Source organism: Furipterus horrens, unplaced genomic scaffold (assembly GCF_987537825.1).
Source record: "Furipterus horrens unplaced genomic scaffold, mFurHor1.1.pri manual_scaffold_11, whole genome shotgun sequence".
Lineage (NCBI taxonomy): Eukaryota > Metazoa > Chordata > Mammalia > Chiroptera > Furipteridae > Furipterus > Furipterus horrens.
The window spans coordinates 59,310,689-59,331,180 of record NW_028327181.1 but is presented as its reverse complement, the minus strand read 5'-3'; the positions used below and the strand labels follow the sequence as shown (position 1 = coordinate 59,331,180).

The following is a 20,492-nucleotide window of genomic DNA, read 5'->3' as shown; positions in this document are numbered from 1 at the left end:
TGAGTGATGGAGGAAATGTCTGTTGTCCCAGGTAACCAGAGCAGTTGATACAGCCACTATGGGGTGCCCTGAGCTCTAGGTCAAAGGGTAGGAGGCCTTCCCTCCAGCAACTCCAGGGCTGGGCCTCTCCCCCTGCCCACTCACTGGTGTCCGCTGGAGAGCACAGTGACCACTCCCCAAACCAGAATGCACATCCTGTTCTAAGCCAAGAGGATCCATCAGTAGGCACTGTTCCCCGCCCCCCCCCCCCCCCCGTTTGCCTGCCTCCCATGACAGCAGGTGAGCCCCTTGAGTTTTAAAGGTCAGGGCTGCTGGGGGCTGACCATGGTGGGCAGAGGTGGTTGACTGGCTGGAGAGGCAGGAGGGCACTGTGATAAGCCCCCTATACCAACCTCCTCTAGAGACAAATGCTTGGGATGTTGGTTCCCAGGTTCCCTGGTTGTAGGCAGCCTTGGCCCTGCTGGCTCCTTACTTTTCCATGAGCACCCTCAGGTGCCCCCCACCCTGAATGTTCCTGTTTTTCTCTTTATTGTTGCTAAATCACAGCTGACACTTTCCTGGCCTGGGACTGAGCCCTTGGGTCTCCTGCCATTCCTTATAGGAAGTGAGAAGGGGGAAGTGGACAGGGGGAAGTGGGAGGGGTGAAGTCCAGCGTTGGGCAGTCACCTTCCCCCAGGCACTTTTCCCTACCCTCCTCACAGCTCCCCCCGCCCAGGAAAGACCAACAAAGCTTCCTTCCTTCCTCCAGGAAGCACATCTATCCAGGGCAGGCTCATCTCCGGCAGCCACACAATGGCCCTTATCAGCCATGGAGCCAGGGGTAGAGACCCAGCACACACTAAGTCTCGCATATTTCCTGTTTCCATCCAGAGGGTCAGGGCTGGGCCCAGAGTGGCCATATCCTGACTGGGGCCAAGAGGAGGGAAAGTATGTACTCCCTGTTCCCGCCTCTCAATCTGTTGGTCCCACCCCCGCCAGGCCAGGGGACCTGAAAGAGGAGGCGGGTATAGGGCCAGTGAGACCTAAGGCGTAAGGGAGAGGTGGACATGCAGAGAACAAGCATGCTCCACAAGGAGAAACAGAGGACCCCTGCACTCAGGAGTTCCTGCCCCAGGGCCACAGTACTCAGAATGAGGAGGTAGGTATAGTGTTGCTTTTTTTTTTCCTTCTTGTATAACTTCCCTTACAACTATGTTGTGAATAGGTGCATTATTTGTATTTTATGGACAACTGAAACTATGTGGGTAGAGATGGAACTCAGATTCAAACTCATGTCTTGACCAAACTCCTGCTTCTGACCCTGTACGATACCACTTCTGAGCTGCGGTCTGTGCATATAAGGAATAAAGTGGGCAAGTGCAGGGGGTTCAGGGCTCTTCAGGTGTGTATGTATTAGGGGCAGGGAGAGGTTACCATGGGAACTTCCCCATGGGTAGGGGGGATCTGGGGCAGAAAGACAAGATGGTGACTTTTGGATAGCTTAACTCAGGTCAGGACCAAAGCTCAAACTAAGGTGTGGGGGAGTGGCGGGTGAGGAGCCAGTGAGAGCGGAGTACACACCTTTGCACAGTTATCAGTTCAAGGAAACCCATTCTACTTAGCAGCAGAGTTAACTGAGTGCCCGAGAGCATGGCTCAAGTGGGCCAGGGACCCGGAGGGCCACTACTTCAGACTCTCATCCCGTTCCCACCCGGGCAACACGTCATCCGCAGACACAGAAAGTCTAGTCTGGATCTACAGGGCCCGCATCCTGGAGTCTGGCAAAGGCCCATCACCATGTACCCCTTCCCACCACCGTCATGAAGGAGTCACACACAAGTGTAAAAGCACGTTTCTCATTATCCCCCAATGTAACAGAGAAAACAGACAGCCAAGGCTGCTAGGAGCCAGGGGTTAGTTCTTGATGGCACATGGCTCCCAGGGAGGAATGTGGAATGCAGAGCAACTGGAGTGTTCTTCACTCTCAGGTTATACGACTGGTGTGACAGTCACAGAGCAGGCTCCCTGAGGTGTCTTTCCCTGGGAGAAGGGTCGTTGAGTCACCAGTGGCAGGTGGTAGAAGTAGAGACAGCCACATCCACATAGCACCTGGAGAATGCTCTCTGGAGTTCCCAGGGCCAGATTCTCTAAAATGTCTTCGTCCCAGCCTTTTCTAGAAGTGCCCCCACTTCTAGATCCCAGACTGGCTTAGAGAGAGGGCAGGTTTCTGGCCAATGGCTGCAGGCAAGGGTAAAGGCAGATGAGCTTGACTGGGCAAAGAACACCCTGGAAAAGTCTGGGGCCACAGCTTCTCTACCACCTGCCAACTCTTCACAAGATGCCAGGTTGGGGGCATGATCCACCAGCAGGGTCATGCTGGTCATGATCACTAACCAGGGTCCAATTCTCTGCTCAGGTCCTGGAACTTCCTGGGTCACTATCCATGGGGACAGGGGGCATAGGCAGGATATTCAACCTGTCCACCACCCCTAGATAAGAGCCATGGTAAAGGGGCGCCTCCATCCTGCCCACTTCGTCATACTGCTTCTGCTCAAAGCAAGGACCCCAGACTTCCTTCCCATCCCTCAGGGGGACAGGCAATGAGATGCCAAGACTCCTGGCACCCAGTGCTGCTTATGCCAACGAGTCTATGGAGCCTGTACAAATGTGAGCATCTCCCTGCCCAGGCAGCCTGAGGCCCAGGATGGTGTGAGAAGAATGCAGGCCTGTGCCAGATGGGGCATGTGTCTGGCAGGCCTAAAACTGTATGTGGGCGAAGTCAAGAAATGAGACGTGGGCTGATGGGTCCTTCCCACCTATGGTGGACTATCCCCAGGTCTTCACTGTTGACAGACTAGCTGGTTTCACTCACATTTCAGCAACAAAACCCTCTGTTTAAGTGGCCAATTCCAGAGATCTGGACTGGAGAAAGCAAAGGAGTGTGACTAGAGGTCCCCTTGGGAGGTGAAGGATACTTGCTGCCTCCTCAGAGGGTTGGGCTGGGCCCCCAGTGCTCCTGGAAGTGATGAGTAGAGCTGGCTGTCAGCTCTGGCCTCCGCCCTGGATTCCTGCTCATCTAGGCTCACATCTACGGTTGGCATTCACCCAGCGGGTCCTCTTCCAAGAAGGCATGAGGCTGGATCTGGGGGGATAAAACAAGCAGTGAGCAGAAGGGGGAAAGAGTTTTCTTCCAGATTGCTCCATCACTGTCAGTCCCCAACTGCTGCAGCTCCAGGTACATGTTCGCTCTTGGGCCTGTGGCCTTGGGGAATGGATGAAGGGCTCAAGCTCAAGTCCTCTGCGTATCTTTCCCCCCAGCCAACCACTTTACCTTGAAGGGACTGCTCATCCCCACCACAGAACGTAGACTGTTGCTGTAGTAACAGAGGAGAAACTGACCCTCAGTTTCAGGGATATCACTGATGTTGATGTAAACCTGGAGAGGATGGACAGGAATGGGGTCAGCTCCACGGCCCTGGGTCCCACCCAGCTCTTAGCAAGCCCTCCTGCTGGAGATGTGGAATGCCTATCTCAGGAAAGGGGGGCAGATACCTGGTTCAGTCCGTCGCTGAAGGACACCTGGTTGTCCCCGACCCAGACATAGGATACGTAGTCATTAAGGTGGCGAAGCCCCACCTGCGGAAGGGGGCATTGGGTGGTCAGTGGTCTGAGAGGACACAGGACCTGCAGCAAATCCTAAGGAGAGGATGGCCTCACCCCTAGGTTTGGCTATCACACTGCCTGCCCTCCCCTTCACTGCCAGCCCCTAGGTGAGCTCTCTAGTCTCTGTGCCCAGCTCCCATGAGTGCCATGATGGATAACCAGAGCGATGTGGCTGATGGACTCCCTGCCTCACCCATCACATCACCTTGTACAGTCCAATCCAGTCCCAGGAGCTGCTGGGGAAGTCTGGGGTCAAGGTATAGCTGATCAGCATGTCGTTCTCCATGGTCCACAGGCCCTCTGGCATCAGGGTGATCAGTGGGACAGATACCAATGGCTCCAGCTACACACAGGGATGGGAAAGGAGTTGAAAATCCATAGCATCATTCCCTTCTCTGAGATAAATGTCCTTACTGTGCTCTTTAAACAAGTAAGTGGGGGGAGGGGCACCCGGGTGGTAGGCACAGAATGCTAGGCTGCCCTGAGAAAGTAGCAGACCTTGGCTGGCCAGCTGGAAAGAGAAAGGACCAAAGACTTGACAGGGGTGGCTGGCCCTGGCAGGAAGGACAGGGCTGAGGGCCGGCTGGGTAACCAGGCAGAGTCCAGTGCTCAGGGGTGAGGGTGGGAAAGAATGAGGTGAATTGCTGGCAGGTTTAAGGAGCCAGGTAGTTGCTCTTAAGCCTTCAGGGCTTCTGACCCAAAGACCCACATTCAATTTTTCAGGGAAAGGTCCCCTGTGGTAACAACAGAGATGGGCATGTAGAAGGAATAAGTGGTGTACAGACAGGCAAAGCAGTATGAAAAGGTGAAGGCTGAGGGCGGGCAGCAGCTCAAAGGTTAACACTGACTTGGTCATTAGATGCCAAAATACAAGGATGGAGGGAGCTCCCCATGCAACGTGAGCCAGATACTTCAGGACAAATAAAAGGAAGTCCCATTTCGCATAGCAGGTAATAAGCATAATGGAACTCAGCCCCAAGGGACAGTACCAAGAGGAAATGGAAACCTATTCACAAAGGGTTTGAGCACGTTTTTGGCAGGCAGAGCCATCAACAGCTCCTACGAAGAGCTGGGATACCTGACCTGGGAGGAAAGGCAATCATGTCCTCCTACAGGTCTCCCCTGGGGGATCTGCTGACATTAGAATCCAGACCTGGAGGGTTTGGGGATTCTCTCAGTGACCCAGCATGGCTGCTCCTCTGCCAAGTGCTGGGCAGCCTGTAAGTTCACCTCCAAGTCAAAGGTGCCGGTGACAGGCTTATGGTCACTGATGGTGTACATCATGTGGCTGATGTAGCTCCTCAGAGTCAGGGAGAACCGGGAGGCTGGCAGCCTGTGGGTGCAGGAGTCAGAGTGGGGCTGGCGCTTCAACCTCCACAGGATACGGTCAGTCCATGCAGGCTTGCGTTTTTTCTCACTGTGGGTGGGGAAAGGAATGGGGAGAAAAGAAAGCATTGGCGGGAGAGCACTAGGCACCCCCACTGGCTTGCTGGAGCCCCTAACGCCAGGGCCTACCAGCAGCCATGAGCCCCCTGGGCCAGAGCTGGAGCAGGGACGGCCTGGCAGCAGGAAGGATGGTGCCTTTCTCAGACTCAGCCAAGGACCCTCGGTCTAGTCTAATTTTATGAATCAAATGCTGACTCAAAAACATTCCATTTCAAAGCATTTCTTATTTCTTAAACAAAAGCAGCAGTAGATCAAAGAAGCTGAGGTTTGGATTTTGGAGTTAGACAGATCCTGAGCTGAATTTGGCTCCTCCCTTACTAAACGTGCAACCTTGGAAAAGGACAGGGAAGCATTTTGGGAATGCTCACTACATGCCTGTGGATCAGTCCTGTTTATTTCACTCTTTATAGGTGGAGAGATCGAGTCTTAGAGAGGAAGTAACTTTCCCAAAGTCACAGAGCTACTGAGTGGTGGAGCCAGGATTCAAGGCCAGGCAGCATGACCACAGAGCATAAATCATCTGGCCAACCAACCCCTCTTAGGCCTCAGCGTCCTCATCTGTAAAATGGAGACTATAACTAGTTACCTCATAGCGTTGCTGAGATGATTAAATAAGATAAAGCACAAAAATGTTTAGCACAGTGCCTGGTATAAGCTCTCTGTAGACACTGCTTATTATGGTTCTTTGTTCTCAAGAGTCAGCTGGGAGACCTCCCACCTGTTCTTCACTTACCATTTTCCCTGAGAAGTATGAGATGACCTACACCCCTGGAGACAAGAGTGTTTTCCTCTCCTAGGTAAGTGTAGTTGCCTTAAGACAGACAAGTCTCTGACTCCTGACCCAGTCCTGCTCAAGCAGCTACTGATTATTCTTTAAGAAGAGCTGGGGACCCAGGCCCTGCCCTCCAAATAGAGACCTTGCATCCTGAAATGGGGTGGCGGAACAGTTCCTCCCCCTTGGTTTTGAATGAACCGCAGAGTAGTAAAGCGTGATCAAATGAGTCAGATAATTTCCTACTTTAAAATCTTTAAGAAGTTTTGCCCTGGCTGGTGTGGCTCAGTGGATGGAGTGCCGGCCTGCGAACTGAAAGGTGGCTGGTTCGATTCCCAGTCAGGGCATATGCCTGGGTTGCAGGCCAGGTCCCCAGTTGGGGGCATATGAGAGGCAACCAATCAATGTATCTCTTGCACATTGATGTTTCTCTCCGTCACCTCTCTCCCTTCCCCTTTCTCTAAAAAGTAAATTAATAAAATCTGAAAAAAAAAGAAAGAAGAAAATCTCTAAGAAGTTTCATTGCCTCTAGAATAAGCCAAGTCACCAAGTGCAGCTTTCAGGGTGCTCAGAGCCTGATGCCCCTGCCTTTATCTCTCTCTGCTATCCTAGCCCCAGCCCATGCTGGAGACTCTCAGGCCTTAGGACCTTTACTCTAAAAGTTTTTTGCCTGGAACACCGTTTTTCACAGGGAGAGGCCTAACTCTAACGATGTCTTTGTCATAAAGCTGTCCCTGCCCTCCCCTCTTTCCTCCTAAGCATTGACACCAGTACTTTCACCATTACATTATATGGTAGCTGTCTCTTTCCCAGTCAGCGTAGCAGTTAGTGTGTGAACTAGGAAGGCAGGGACTGGCTCTTGGAGTCTCCTGTGCATACTCAGCATTAGTACAGAGCCTGTCACATAGTAGGTACTTGACAACTGACTTACAAACCCCAAGCTCAATCTCTCTCCTCAAAAATGCCCATCTACTCTTAATGTATAGATAGCTTTACAGGCTTATCATCAGTTTGAAATACTATTTTTGTCTTCTCCTTTATTCAAATACTGTTTTAAATAAACACTTCTCACATACTGTTGTCATTTGAACAGCAATACAGTTTTCTAGCGAGAGAGGCAGAAACGGTAGCTCAGTGGTGAACTCTGACTCTAGGGTAAGAGCCCAGTTGGGGAAGGTTCTGCCCTTTTAGTTTAGAGCCGTGTGGCTCTGGGCTGGTGCACGTGGGGGCCGGGGACAGCGGTGCGCTGGGAGCTCCCAGCCCTTTTCCCCATAGCCCTGTGCTTCTCTTCCACTTGCCCGCTCCTGAGCCACATCCTTTTATAATAAACCAGTAATCTAGTTTTAAACGATAAAAAGGCTAATGTGCCCATGAGCAAGTGACTTCATTGCTCCAGCCTTGGTTTCTCCAACTCTAAGATGGGCTGATAACAGCACTTACTTCAAAGAGCTACTGTGAAGATAAAGTAAATTAAGGCGCGTCTAGTGAGCTGTCAAGAGGTAGTAACCGGCTAAACCGCCTCTGCTTGGGCCTCCATGGACTGTTTCAGCCGTTCACTCTTTAAGGAGTGTTGAGAGGACCTCGGAATGTGGTATTTCATCCCAGAGACCACACCAAGTCTTGGACATTCAGTGCCTAACAATGCTTAAAACTTGGTAATAAACCACAGAAATATACCACTTTCCCTTTCAAAGCATTCCTCTCCCCAACTTCCCTCACAGTTAAGAGCCCAAGACTTGCTGTCATGTCAGAATCGTTCCCAAGGCCTGACCGCAGCCTGTCTCTCTTCCTCCTCAGTGCCTCGCAGCCTTTCCTGCTTTTCCGTGGCCTGGCCCGGGCTCACCCCTAGTCACCTGTGGTACTCATTCTTTCAATGAGGTTTATTGAGCTCTTATTACACGCCAGGCCAACTGGGGATCTGATAGATGAGACTGACAGGGTCCTCGAGGAGCTTGTTTGACAAACAAAATAAATAAGCAAAACAAATCTGTACTAATTAAATATCACATGTATTACATTCCCCCAGTTCTCCATTTCTAGTAATAGTATAGCTAAACGTGGGGTCCTTCTGTGCATTGGGCAAGGACAGGTGTCTCACACGGTTCTAATCCTTCCAACACTGGAAGAATGTTTCAGATCACATTTTTCTCCTACAGGACCATGAAGTCCAGAGAGGTCACCTTGTCCAGGTGGAAGTGGGGAGCATGCCAGGTCTGCTGACTGTGAAGTCTGAGCTCCTTCCACCACACTCTGTCCCCTCCAGCGTCCCGCTGTGGCCGATTCAGAGCTGCCAGAACTGTCTTACAGTGTGTTACATGCACAGGGCCTCACTAATGCTTTCTGGCTGAATGGTCAGGACTGAATACAAGAATTGCTTCTGGAGATTAGTATGTCTTTACTTTTAAAAAATTAAAACCAAGTAGCTTTGCAAGATTCTCTCAGTTTAAGAGCCCAGAAAACTGAGCCAACTTACTGATCCAAAAGTAGTGATGTGTTCTATATTTGGGTCTGAAAGCATTCTCCCCTTCAGCTTCCTGTGGATGGCTTCTAAGTGTCTCACTGAACTCCGGACACGGACACGAGTCTTTAGATTGATCATATCCTCTGCCCACTGCCTTAGCAGAGAGGTTGACTGGGTTCACGTAACAAAACCCTGTTGCAATCCCTGACTTGAACAGGATTTCTGGCCCTCAGCCCTTTCACCCTCCCCTGTAATGGAGCTGACCTTGGTTCTCATTACATCTTGGCTCCGGGACACTGCCGGAGCTGGGCAAAGCTGCCTCCCATGCCCTGCACGCAACTCACTCCCAGTTACTCTGCACGGCTGGGTCAGGTTCCGCTCCATCTGCCTCTTGTCAGTGCTGCTGACTAACTGGAATGCCTGCCCTTCTTTCTGCCAAACTCTGCTGCCTTTCTGACAACTCTGATTGACTCCTCCTGGCTTTGGCTGCTCCCACCATCTGTTTCACCCTCCTTCGGCACTTCCAGAGTTCTGGGACCTCCTATCTGCCAACCCCTGAACTTGCTAGTGTTTATTTGAATCTTTTGCTATGGATGGCTCTCTACGAGACTGGCTACTCTGTAAATACTCTATCTTTCTCTCTTGTCCTTTCAAGCTCCCAATGGAAATATATGCCAGGCATTATGCTTCATCCCAGGGATGGTCATAAATCAGATCCTATCTCTGTGCTCTGGCATTTACAGTACAGCAAGAAAGGCACACTGTGTCTTAAAAGCAACATAGAACATGTGGTTAGACAAGGCTTGTGGCAGCATAAGGGCAGAAGAGAACTCTCAGTGAGATGGGGAAGGTGGGTCAGGGAAGGCTCTCTAGTAGATGGTGTCTGACCTGGATGTCAAGGATGAACAACATCTGATGAGGCAGGAAGGCTTCGCTCGCAATGTAGGGCTCAGGCCCTGGCCGTAGCAGGAACTCCCAGCTGCCTCTGGACCCTGGTGCCAGCCAGCAATATTGTAGTTATCATGCCCTCCCTCCCCCCATTCCTGGAGTCACACAGACTCAAGTTCAAATTCTTGCTGGATCACTTACTGTTATTATCCTACTTAGATATTCCAAGACTCAGTTTCCTTACTTGTAAAGTCAGTAACAAGTGCCTACCTAATGAGGATATGGTACAAATTAAGTGAAGTGATGCAGGCAAAGCCCTTTGCACAATGCCTGGCAAGTGCTCAACAATGTCAACCACAAGGTGGACTGTATCAGTGATGTGGAGATAAGTATCTGCCTCCTCCTTAGCAAGACTCTGCTGTCCTGTTTTGCTGCTGCTGGCAAAAATAGCAGTGACTTCAGAGGTACTGTGCGCTAGAGGAAAGCACTGTGAGTCAGAGTCCAGAGATTCAGGTCTGAGCTCCAGCTCCACCATCCTTGGCTAAGCCACCTGGGGAAGTCCTTTAACATGCCTGAGCCTCTCTACCCAATCTCAGTCCCTGCCAACTGCGGCCTAGACCCAGCAGTAACTTTCATACAGCTTCCTGATGGTTTTCCTACCATACCTAGCCAAGGGACACTTGGCTACATGGCTTATCAGAAGCTCTCTTTCTGATGGCAAGGGAGGTTTTAAAGCCAATTGGTGGGGAGGAGGAAAGTAGACAGCTATGTTGTAAACTGCCTATGAAGAGGAACAGCTCCTCGGAGCTAAGAATGGTCTTGACCAACAACTAGCAAGAAAATGGGGAACACAGTCACACACCACGAGGAAATGAATTGTGCCAACAATCTGAATCAGCCCAAGCCAGCGCCTGAGTGCAGCCTTCTGAGAGCAGAGGATGCAACGATGCAATGCCCTGACTTCTAACCAATAGAGAAATGGAAAGAGAGTACATTCATGATGTTTTAAGCTCTTAAATGAGGGTTTACTTGTTATGCAGTAATAGAAAACTAATAAACTATCCCAATTTTTTTTTAATTAGGGAGGATATAAATAAAAAAATACAAACAATCAATCTTGACCATTGTAAGAAAAATAAGTAAACAAATAAATAAATGAATGAATAAAGTCAGCCCTGGCTGGTGTGGTTCAGTAGATTGTACACTAGCCTCCAAACTGAAGGGTTGCTGGTTTGATTCCCAGACAGGTCCCCAGCTGAGGGCGTGTGAGAGGCAATCAATCTGTTTCTCTCATACATCGATGTTTCTCTTTCTCCCTTCCTCTCTCTAAAAATAAATAAATATTTTTTAAAAATAAAGTCAATCGGTGGAGGGTCCAGCTCCCAAGGCCCCAGCCTGGCGCACCAAGGCCTTTTAACTGCCATGACTGTCATCTTTAATGGATGGCCAGGAGACTGGCAGTCTCCCTACAGCTGTGGGCCTGGGCCAGCTGGAGACGCCTTCTTACCTCCATTCCTGGACTGCTCCATAGCCCTGGCTAAACTCTTTCCAGCATTCATGGCCTCTACTTGTGCGCATCGCCCAGGCCATGACCACATTCCGTCTTGCTCCACACTCCTGTAGGCTCGTCCCATTCCTTGGCGGCAACACTAGCTCTGTCACACCACTGCAAGCACTGGGCCAGTGGCTCTGCCTCTCACCTTGGCCTGGCTGTGCAGATACCTATTCACTCCCTTAATCCCAAAGGCCCAGGTTGTTCTGGAGGACTTCCTGCATCCCTCCAAAGACAGTCCTGATAGGAGGAATAAATGAAGGAGCTGTTTCAAGTGAAATAAAAAGCCCCATAACATGTAAGGGGTTCTTCTTTTTCTTTCCTTGCCCTATGTTGGGCCAGGGACCTCTTGCCAGAGCTGCTTTGGCCCCTCTCCCTAAACCTAAGGTTTTGGTCATTCCCCTTTTCTCAGCTTCTTAGAAAGGTCTGCAGTAATACTACAATCTGAAGACATGGACCTAAAAATAATTATAGCAGTCATCACAGTGCTTACTGGGTGCCAGGCACTGGGCTCTACACATGCAAGGGCTCATTCAATCCTCAACCCAAGAGGATGCTGTTATCACCCCCGTTTGATAGGTGACAAAATCAAGCCTTAAATATCTTGGCCAAGGTCATGCAGCGTATGCAGAATTGTGCTTCTAACTATGAGAGACACTGTCTCTATATTTTTCCCCATAAAATTCTCCACTGATGACTACTACTTTACCTTCCCAAACAGTACCTGACCCACTCACAGGGGTACTTAATACCAGTAATTGGCTGAGTCAAGCCCCCATCTGGGGAGGACCAGAAAACACTGGGGGGTGGGGGTAGGGGTTCCCAAAATGCTGAAAAGCAGCCTCTCGTAAGGCAGGAATCAGCTACCTCCTCTTCTCTGGCTCTACCTGCCCCGCTGCCCACCACACATCTTTGCCAGCACCGGCTCCCCCACCTGCTTTCTCTGAGGACAGTCTGGGACAGCTCCCACGGTCAGCGCCTCAGAGCAGGTGAGGGGCACTACTCCTGAGAGGTGATGGCTGGATCCACTCCTGCTTCCCTGCCACTTGTATTCTGAGGCAGCTCCCACTGCCACTGGGGCCAGCCAGCACTGTCCGACTCCCAGGCCTCCTGGCTCCCCATTTCCTCCTCACAGGCTAATTTGAGACCCAAGGTAGGCTGATCCTCTACTGGTGGAGCCCCCTCACCTGGTGTCATAGTTGTTGGAGTTCTTATCAAACTTGTAGGTGGGCGGGAAGAGCAGAGGGCCCTCCTGGAACTCCTGGAGTAGTGGGTCGCATCTCTTGGCAATGCTGAGCTGCAGAGAAAGGCACAATCTCATCTCCCAGTGGTCGTGACCCCGCGGCCCAGCAGTACACTCCACTTAAGGGGTCAGCCATCAAGGTGAGGTAAGAGTCAAGCAATGTCACCTCACTTGCTCACAGCCCCAGCACCCCACCCCCACCCCCAAGAGAACAGCTGAGTTCTTTCGCAAGCATTACCCCACAGTCCCAGGGGAGGCAGCTGCCTGCCATTTCCCAGTGCTTGGACTATAGGGACCAGGCTTTGAATTCCATCTCTCTGGGAGCCACTAGTAGACATGTGTCAGAGGGGAGGCGGGGGTAGACAGGGTTCCCCAAATGGGTGGTTTCTCATCCTCTAGGAGGCAAGCGAGCCTGGGGACAGGAAAGACGACAGGGATACAAGAAGGTTGGTGCTCAGCAAGCCAGAGCCCCTCGTGCTCCCTATGATAATGCACAGTCAGCAGCTATACCCAGGTTCCTCCAAATGAAGACTAGGTCCTGCCAGGACTGGCTGCCCCACCCCCAGATGCAAAGCCCTGTTAAGACTCCTCCTTGCTTGGGAACAGGGATTTCAGAGGGCTGGGAAAGGGGCACAGGCACCAAGGAACCTAAGCAACCCAACATTTCACGTTGGACCTCCACCAAGGGCTCAGATCACCCCTCTGGGCCCGCCGCCCCAATACCTGATCCTTCTCCCACAGGTCACCGTAGCACTGACTTTTTATGGATTCTCGAACAAAGTGCAACCCAAAGTCCTCGATCCGAAAGTTCATGTCTCCAAACCAGACAATGAGGCTTCAGAAAGAAAAGAAAGCAGCCTGAGGTTTGTAATGAGGCCAGAGGAGGAGGCGCAGAGGGGGCTCAGGACTGCTCACTCCAGGGACTGCAGGTGAGAAGTCAGATGCCGGGAGAGGGCGAGGTGAAAACCAGGGCAGACGCCCAACAGGACTGTTTTTGTGGCTCCCACCCCATCAGTGAAGCCGAAGAGTCCAGCCCTGAGTGCAAGTGGCAAATACGAAGCAGGCTCTAGCTCTCCCTCCCTCAACTGGTCACCAGGCAAAGCTGAGAACCAGCCCTTTGGGTAACCTCAGGAACCACGGGGTTCTTGCCTAGACATGTTCAGAAGTGACCAGGGCTTCTAGGCAGGGAAGGGGAATGGATCCCAGGCCTGAGGCAAGCAAAGCTGGGTAAGAGAGCTGATGGGATATCAGGGATGAGGATGGGCAGCAGTGACTGGGCAGGGGACGCTTGCCTGGCCTGCTGTGGGAAGGAGGACAGGGCGGCAGTTGGCAACTGCATGCTCACTCATGGTCCAGGATGTTGGGGATATCAAGTCCTTCAAAATTCTGCATCTCCAGGATTCGGTCAAAGTGCTCCAGCCGCTGGTCATTGTTGGCCATGTGAGGGGGCAGGTGGCAGTCGATGATGCTGACATAATAGCCGTAGAGCTTCAGGCAGATGCTGACGCCCCCTTTGTTCCCCTGGTACAACAAGTGGGCAGAAGAGTTGGAAGCTGCTCTGGGACACACCTCTCTTTTCCCATTGTAGGCCTGAAGGGGGATGGTCTCTCCTCCCACAGGATCTCCCAGGGTGAGACATTCAGCTTCCCAGGGCAAGCTCTCTATCCATGAGCCCAGCTCGCCCAGCCCGAGGTCTCAGGATGCTAAACCCCCAGAGGCAGGAGAGCAGGTATGCAGGGCACTAGCCAGGTTAGAATGTCAAGATTCATTGTACTCCTTTTTCTATTTGCCCAGCTCTAAAGCTCCCAGCCCTTCCAGGCCCAGTAATAGGAGGCCTCCCAGCTCATGACCCAGACAAGACTCAGTTCTTACCCAGAACCCGAAGAGGCCAGTGGGAGTGGACTTAGTAGAGAGGATCTGGATAAAGGGCAAATGCTGATACTTGGCAAAGATCAGTAAGAGGAGCCCCTGCATGCGGACAGAGGAGACCTGCAGGACAGGGGAGGACAATGGTCATTCATTTCCCCATACAGGCTGAGTGTGTCCCTGCCAGGCCCTGTGCCACACAAATGCCCTTCCCCAGGGTCTATGGTATCTCAGTTCTGTCTCAGAGTTTCTCTCCCTTTAGCTGCCAAATGATGCACTGTAGGAGCTGAGCACCTATGTCTCTGTTCATGGACGTGAGGACAGAGAAGGCAAGGCTGCCATCAGGAGGGCATCAACTCTTCAGCTCCTGCCCCATGTATACAGGTGTTCCTCTCACCAATGATGCCCTCCTCGGGTCCTCTGGGCATTCTTGTGCCACCAGCCCTGCGAGCCAGGGCCTCAAAGAGGAATGCAGCTAGGCCGGATAGTGGCTAAGGGCACCGACTTTGAAGTTAGTCCAATCTGGTTCAAATCCTGGCTTGGGTTCTTAGTATTTGATACTGGGCAAGTCTCTCAGCCTATTATTTCATTGATAGAGCAGGAATCTATCCATAGATGCTGGAAGAATTAACTGGCAGCTATTATTTTTTGGTTTAAGGATTTTTTTTTTTTAAGTTTTATTTATTTACTTTTAGAGAAAGGGGGAGGGAGAGTGAGAAACATCAATGTACGAGCCATATATTGATCAGCTGCCTTTCACATGCCCCCAGCCCGGGACCTGGCCCGCAACCCAGGCATGTGCCCTGACTGGGAATCAAACTGGAAAACTTTCAGTTTGCAGACTGGCGCTCAATCCACTGAGCCACACCAGCCAGGGCTGGTTTAAGGATTCTTTAAAATAAATGCAGGGAAGGAACATGACAGAGCTGACTCTTGACGAGATTGGTGGTAACATGGATGTATATACATATAAAACCCATCAAATGGTACACTTACTTTCTGCATCTATTATATATAGCTCAGTGAAAACTGGAAAAATGCTCCCCCAAAATAAGTATAGATGGTGGGCAGTTGGATGTGCACCAAAGCAATGTGGAGGGCATGACAGAGAGTACAGAGGACCGGTGTTCGCAGGTTGGGGAGAACAGCTAACATCTACTGAAGTGCTTCCTACCACAGTTAATCTTTGCACCAACCATGGAAGGAGCCACTGTCCCTGGTTTTCAGATGAAGGACTTATGCTCAAGGAGACTAAGGGACCATAGGACTACCTGGATAGAAACCTCAAAGTACCAGCGCAGCCGAAAGGCCTGCTGTGTGCGGCCACGGAGGTGGGGTGGGCATGAGAGTGGGCCAGAGCCGGTGACCCTCACCTCAGACTCAGGCCGCCTGCATCCACCCCTCGATTAGCTATTTCCGGAGCATGAGGTGCAGAGGCCAAGGAGGAAATCCCCGGGTGGGGAGCATGTCCTGGGGCCTTCCAGGAATTATGAAACTTGATCCTGCAGGGCAGGAGCTCTGGCACAGTGGAGGGCTCAAAGCAGGGGGAACCCCAAACCCAGGACCGAGTGAGGGAGGCGTGAGAACCTAGAGTCGGGCAGTGGCTGCTCCAACGGTGTCCACATCCCCACCCTCCACCGCGTCTCAGTTCCTACCCTTCACAAGTGCAAATGGTAATGAAAGTAAGGGGAGGGCTAGACTATGGGTGACTGACACCCAAGGGAACGAGGAAAGATTCCGTAAGTTTCTAGTTTGATCCTAACCCAGAGCTGAGTGGGGCCACTGGGCTCCGCCACGGGGGCACCGGTCCGCTTTGTGAAGGAGCAGGGAAGCGGAGCCTGGGGGTAGGGCAGGAAGGCCTCAGGCGGGGAGAAAGGGTGGGGCCCTGGCGGAGGGCGGATTTGTGGGGGAGTTCTAGTTAGTTAGAGGCAATGAGGTGGGTGGGGCTACGGGAAGGCCTAGAAAGGAGGTGACTGGGACTCCTGGAGCCAGCAAAGGGGGCAGCCCTGGCTTCTCAACCTACTCCTGTCCAAGAAGTAGGCTCAAGGGTTCAGCCCTTCACCTCAGTTCTTGGCTGGGGATAGGAAGGTCATCTGCTTTGGGTGCCAGGCCCTCAGGCTGGCCTCCCAACCTTGGGAGGCGGCCTGGGTAGAATGAGCTGTGTCCCTGCCACAAGCTGAGCTAATTTCCTCGGCTCAGTTCCATTCTACCAATCCCTTGCCAGTTAGCTGAGGTGCAAGGAGACTGCCAGTCTTGGGAAGGGAGTGGGTGGTGAGAGAAGCGGTTCTGCCCTCTGGGAGGATCTAGCTCCATGTCTGTAGGAAGAGGCCCAAGTTTGACCTGCAGGGAGCCAGGAGCTGGGAGCTGGCATTTTCTAGCCTCAGTAGCAAGACCAAATCATGATTTCCCTCCTCCTGGCTCTGTCCTCCTTGGGTGGAGTCGCAACTCTTGCCTTAGCATGCTTAAGCACACTAGGGTAACAGAATTAATTCTAAAGAAACCCAGTCACTCAGCGAAGGGAATAGGGCAATTCTGGTATTTTCAAGAAGCACTGCATTAGGTGTTTTGAATGGGAGTGTGTTTCACCCCTCAGCTATGCAAGGCAGAAAGGTGAAGATCAGCAATCAGGAGCCTTCCTGTGGATTCTCCCACAAGCTAAGTAATTCCCCAAAGAATACTGGCCCTTCAGACCGACAACCCTTTTACTCCACACCTATCTCCCCTTTTCTAACCCCTGGGCGCCTGAGAATTTGAGGTACATGACCCCTATAATCAGAGGACACCTCTGATACCAGAAGGTTAGCTGTGGGATACCTGCCAACCTTAGAGCTCGCCAGCATGGTAATAAAGTACAGTAATTAAGAATATGAGTTATGAAGTTTGAAAAGAACTGGATTCAAATCCCAGACAGCCTGTACGACTTCTGAATCTTGGTTTTATCTGTAAAATACCCATATTTCAAGACAGTTGTTAGGATTTTAAAATAATGTAAGAAAGAGCTTATTTATAATGCTTAATACCACGTAAGAATTCAATAAATGGTAGCAATTATTATTATACTCAGAGATTGCACGGTAGGCCTGTGAGGAGAGATTGGCTAAGGAGGGGTTAGGCACCGGGCTGTTAATAAGCCCCACTGCATGTCCCCAAGGAATTCTCCCAACCTGAAAAACATCAAGGCGTAAACTAACCCCTGGGATCCCAGCTCAGCTCCAGTGACCAGGGAAAGGCACATGGCAGGGAGGAGCCCCAGGGAGCCAGGTGTCACCAAGGTTGAGGCCTTTAAGTAAATGGGAAACAACACAAAAGCCTGAATGGGAGACCAAAGGACTGGGGGTTAGTGACAAGAGGTAAGGCACATTTCCCAAACGCCAATGAACTTGAAAGTTACCTTGACGAAGCTGAGAGGGGAAAGCACATCCATGAAGAAACTGCTCCATGGGTCTTCAAAGGCAGTGTCAGAAAGGAGGCTCATGATCCCACAGTTCATTTCCTGCAAACTGCCCGGCCCAGGTCAGAGGGTCCCTCCTAGCCTGGAGGGGACTGCCTCTACCACCAACATTTCCAACTGCCCCCAGCAGACTTTCAAGCCTTGGGTGCTCATGACTATGATCTCCCCGTCCCCTGACTGAACCGCCAGCCCCTTCCATTGCTGGCCCAGGACAACAGACACTGGCCCTGATGAAGGCTGAAAGCTCCTAGCCTTCAGACTCCAGAACGAGGGAGTACAGATTACAGCAGCCTCCATGGGGACAACCTGGGACTGGTTAGGCTTACTTTATCTCAGATACAGGGATGGGTGAAGGGGCCCTGCAGACACCTACCCAATGACATACATGTCCAGATTCAGGTTCTGGTCGTTCAGCTGCAGGAGATTATTGGGGTCTAGAGGGGGTGCTGCAGAGGCCACATTCCATGTCACGACATGTATGCTGTGGAAGGGACAAAAAGTGAAATCATGGAGGAAGGAGGATAATACCTTGTCCAGGAAATGGACAGGTATAGGCCTGCTAATGGCTGTACCACAATCCACTGCAATCATCATAGGAAACATGTTTCTGCATATGATGGTGGGGGTAGAGGTGCTGAACTACAAGCCCTCCATTTCCACCTTTGTCCCCTGAAGCAAGAAATTCCCACCCTGGAATGGCCAAAAGCTGCCCACATTTGGCAGCACTGGTGCTGCTGACATGAGGAGGGCTGCCAAAGTGGGCCCAGAAGTTTGGGGTCAGGCAAGGGAAGGGATGGATAGTCAGGAATTTATTAATGTCACCAACCATTCACACTGCAGCAATCTCTGTGGCTCAGTCAGCAACTTCCCACTCCCCGTTCTTCCACCCAAGCATGCCTAGGATCACCACAATGATTCTGGAGGTTCAGTTCCACCTTTTGACAGACCTCAGCTCCACAAGGCAGGGGGATTCCAAAAATAACAGAGGTAACACCACGTTCCCTTTCACACCTTCCTATGGTTGTGAGCCCTGGAGCACAGCTAATTCTGCCAGCATTTAAGAGAGCCTAAGGAGAAGTTTCTACGTAACAGGTTTCTCAACATCTCTCTCAAAAGTCATCAGTTGGATATCACCATCTTTTTTGGGAAAAGTCATCAGCTGGTGATATCCTCCATCACAGCTTCATATAAGCCCTGGGAAAGCAACAGAACTAGACCAGCAACTCTCATTAACATTGGATCCCATCAGAGGCTCAGGGGAAGGAGAGACTTGCAAAGCTCAACTAAGTAGTTCCAGGAACACTCCAAGGAAGCCCCAGGCTGTGCTGAGTCTGGAGCAGGCAGTGGCTACAAACCCTGTGGAGAGCAAGACCAGCCTCCAAGCCTCAAGCGAGTCCTAGCTACACCATGAAGACGACCCGCAGCAGCAGCAGATCTCGAATGGGAGAGGGTCAGAAAAGGGGTGGTTATCCCAAAACATCTCTTCTCCACCAGATCCTGTTCTTGGAGGTCCATGTCCTAAAAAAGCACAACTTGAAGAAATTCTTCGCGAGCTTAAATCAACTTCCAGATCCTTCCCGTGAACATCAACAAAACACAAGAAACACCTTCCCAGGCGCTCAGCCAGAGATTCTGTGCTACGTTTGTTTACGATCTCCCCCTGCTGTCCAACAGAAGATTAAGAAAGGCAGCTCTTTTATTCCAGGACTCCTTGTTTTCCCAGGGACCTATTCTAAGTGAATGGGGAGCTAAAATCGTGATGTCTTGCCCAAGTTCTCGAGTCCCACGATTAGCAGCAAATCCTTGCATCGTGACCTGCACTAATTTGGTGATTAGCGGTGTTCCTTGTTCAAAAGCAAGCTCGGTACCACGCTATTCGGTCGGCAGCCGTCCGTCTCGAGAGACGATGGTGTAGCTTCTTAAGAGTCTATCTGCACCGCCGAGAATGGCTGTGCAGTCCAACTCGGGAGTGACACGGTATCTGTCTCCTCCCGTGTTGAATCGACATCTTGCGATGACGCTGGAGTGTCCTCTCCAGTGAAGCTGAAGCTACAGAGCCTGGGCAGGGTGATATGGAGGGTCTGCTGTTGCCCATGCAGATAATACCACGCTATTATCACTTTACCAAAGGATCTTACCTAAGCTGATTTCGGATTTTAGGAGATCACAACGGGATCAGGCAGACCCCATGATGTAAATGCTGATCAAAAGTAAGAACAGATTTCTATCCTACAGCTGAGGGGACAGTGCTTCGTTATGTCTAACTTCAAACAGCCCAACACTGCTGCCTCCTCCAGAAGCTAACTGGGGAGCCCAAGCGAGAACTAGCTCGGCGGCTTGAGTTTGGAAGGGGCGTGGGGCTCGGACTTAACATAGCCTGCTCGACACAGGTATAATTTGTAGGACCTGCGACCTAGAAGCAGCTCTGTAGGCCTGGTCCCTCCCAGCCTGTTTCTACCCAAGATCCGCAGCCCCAGTGGGGTCGGATGCAGTGATCCAGCCCGGAGCAGTCCTTCCTCACCTGAGCTTCCCGCCTTTCGGTTCGGTCGGCTTCCATGGGTTCGCAGTCGCCATCGTCCCCACGCAGTGGTCCGGCCGACTCTCCCAGGCCGGTCCTGGACCGATCAGAACTGCGCAGGCACCAGGTCCCGGGTAGCTCAGTCTCGCCCGATTGTTTTCCTTCCGGATTCCGGACCTACGCCTCGGCTCCCGTAAGAGGCGGGGTTTGAGTGCACGCAGGATTCTGAATGGTGTGGCCGCGGGGGAAGAGGCGGTACTCTCAACAAGCGCGAAAAGGTGAAAGGCTGAGAGGAAAGGAGCTGAGAGGACCCGACGTGAGAGGCGTGTCCGTCTCGTCAGTACCCGAAGTAACACTAGCCCCGCCTGGCGTGCGGGGTGCGGCTGCCCAGACGCCAACGCTGGGGCTCTGCGAGGAGTCCTCGCGGCTCCCAGACTGCCCCGCGCGAGGCCCCGTCTTCCGGCGCAGGCCGTGGGCACGCCTGCAGGAACGCTCTGGCATCTTGCAGGTTTCGCTAATATCGCAACTGCGATCTCTAACTTGTGCGCTGCCCGCTACCCACCCCTCCAACTTCCCAACGCTTAGAGGCCCAGAGAGCAAAGTGGGCAGGGGGCCGTGCAGCCACTGCCCTGCCTGTAATCCAGTATCATTTC

At 51.8% G+C, this 20,492-nt stretch overlaps 1 protein-coding gene across 3 annotated transcripts; it reads right to left on the bottom strand.

Annotated features, from left to right (window-relative positions):
- Positions 1-1,821: 1,821 nt before the first annotated feature.
- On the bottom strand, positions 1,822-20,082 carry INPP5K (inositol polyphosphate-5-phosphatase K). 3 transcript variants are annotated; one of them, XM_090290968.1, is made up of 12 exons: positions 19,843-20,082; positions 17,695-17,802; positions 17,262-17,370; positions 13,877-13,993; positions 13,350-13,525; positions 12,728-12,839; positions 11,949-12,058; positions 4,873-5,059; positions 3,848-3,985; positions 3,532-3,615; positions 3,311-3,415; positions 1,822-3,121 (listed from the first exon to the last, which is right to left on the bottom strand). In XM_090290968.1, the coding sequence occupies exons 1-12, from the start codon at positions 19,893-19,895 to the stop codon at positions 3,068-3,070; spliced, it is 1,353 nt and encodes a 450-aa protein (XP_090147094.1). In that variant the 5' UTR covers positions 19,896-20,082; the 3' UTR covers positions 1,822-3,067. The 3 variants fall into 3 exon arrangements, with proteins under 3 accessions (XP_090147094.1, XP_090147095.1, XP_090147096.1); XM_090290969.1 differs by lacking the exon at positions 19,843-20,082 and having other exon boundaries at positions 17,262-17,363; positions 17,695-17,746; XM_090290970.1 differs by lacking the exons at positions 17,262-17,370; positions 17,695-17,802 and having other exon boundaries at positions 19,843-20,044.
- Positions 20,083-20,492: the final 410 nt, after the last annotated feature.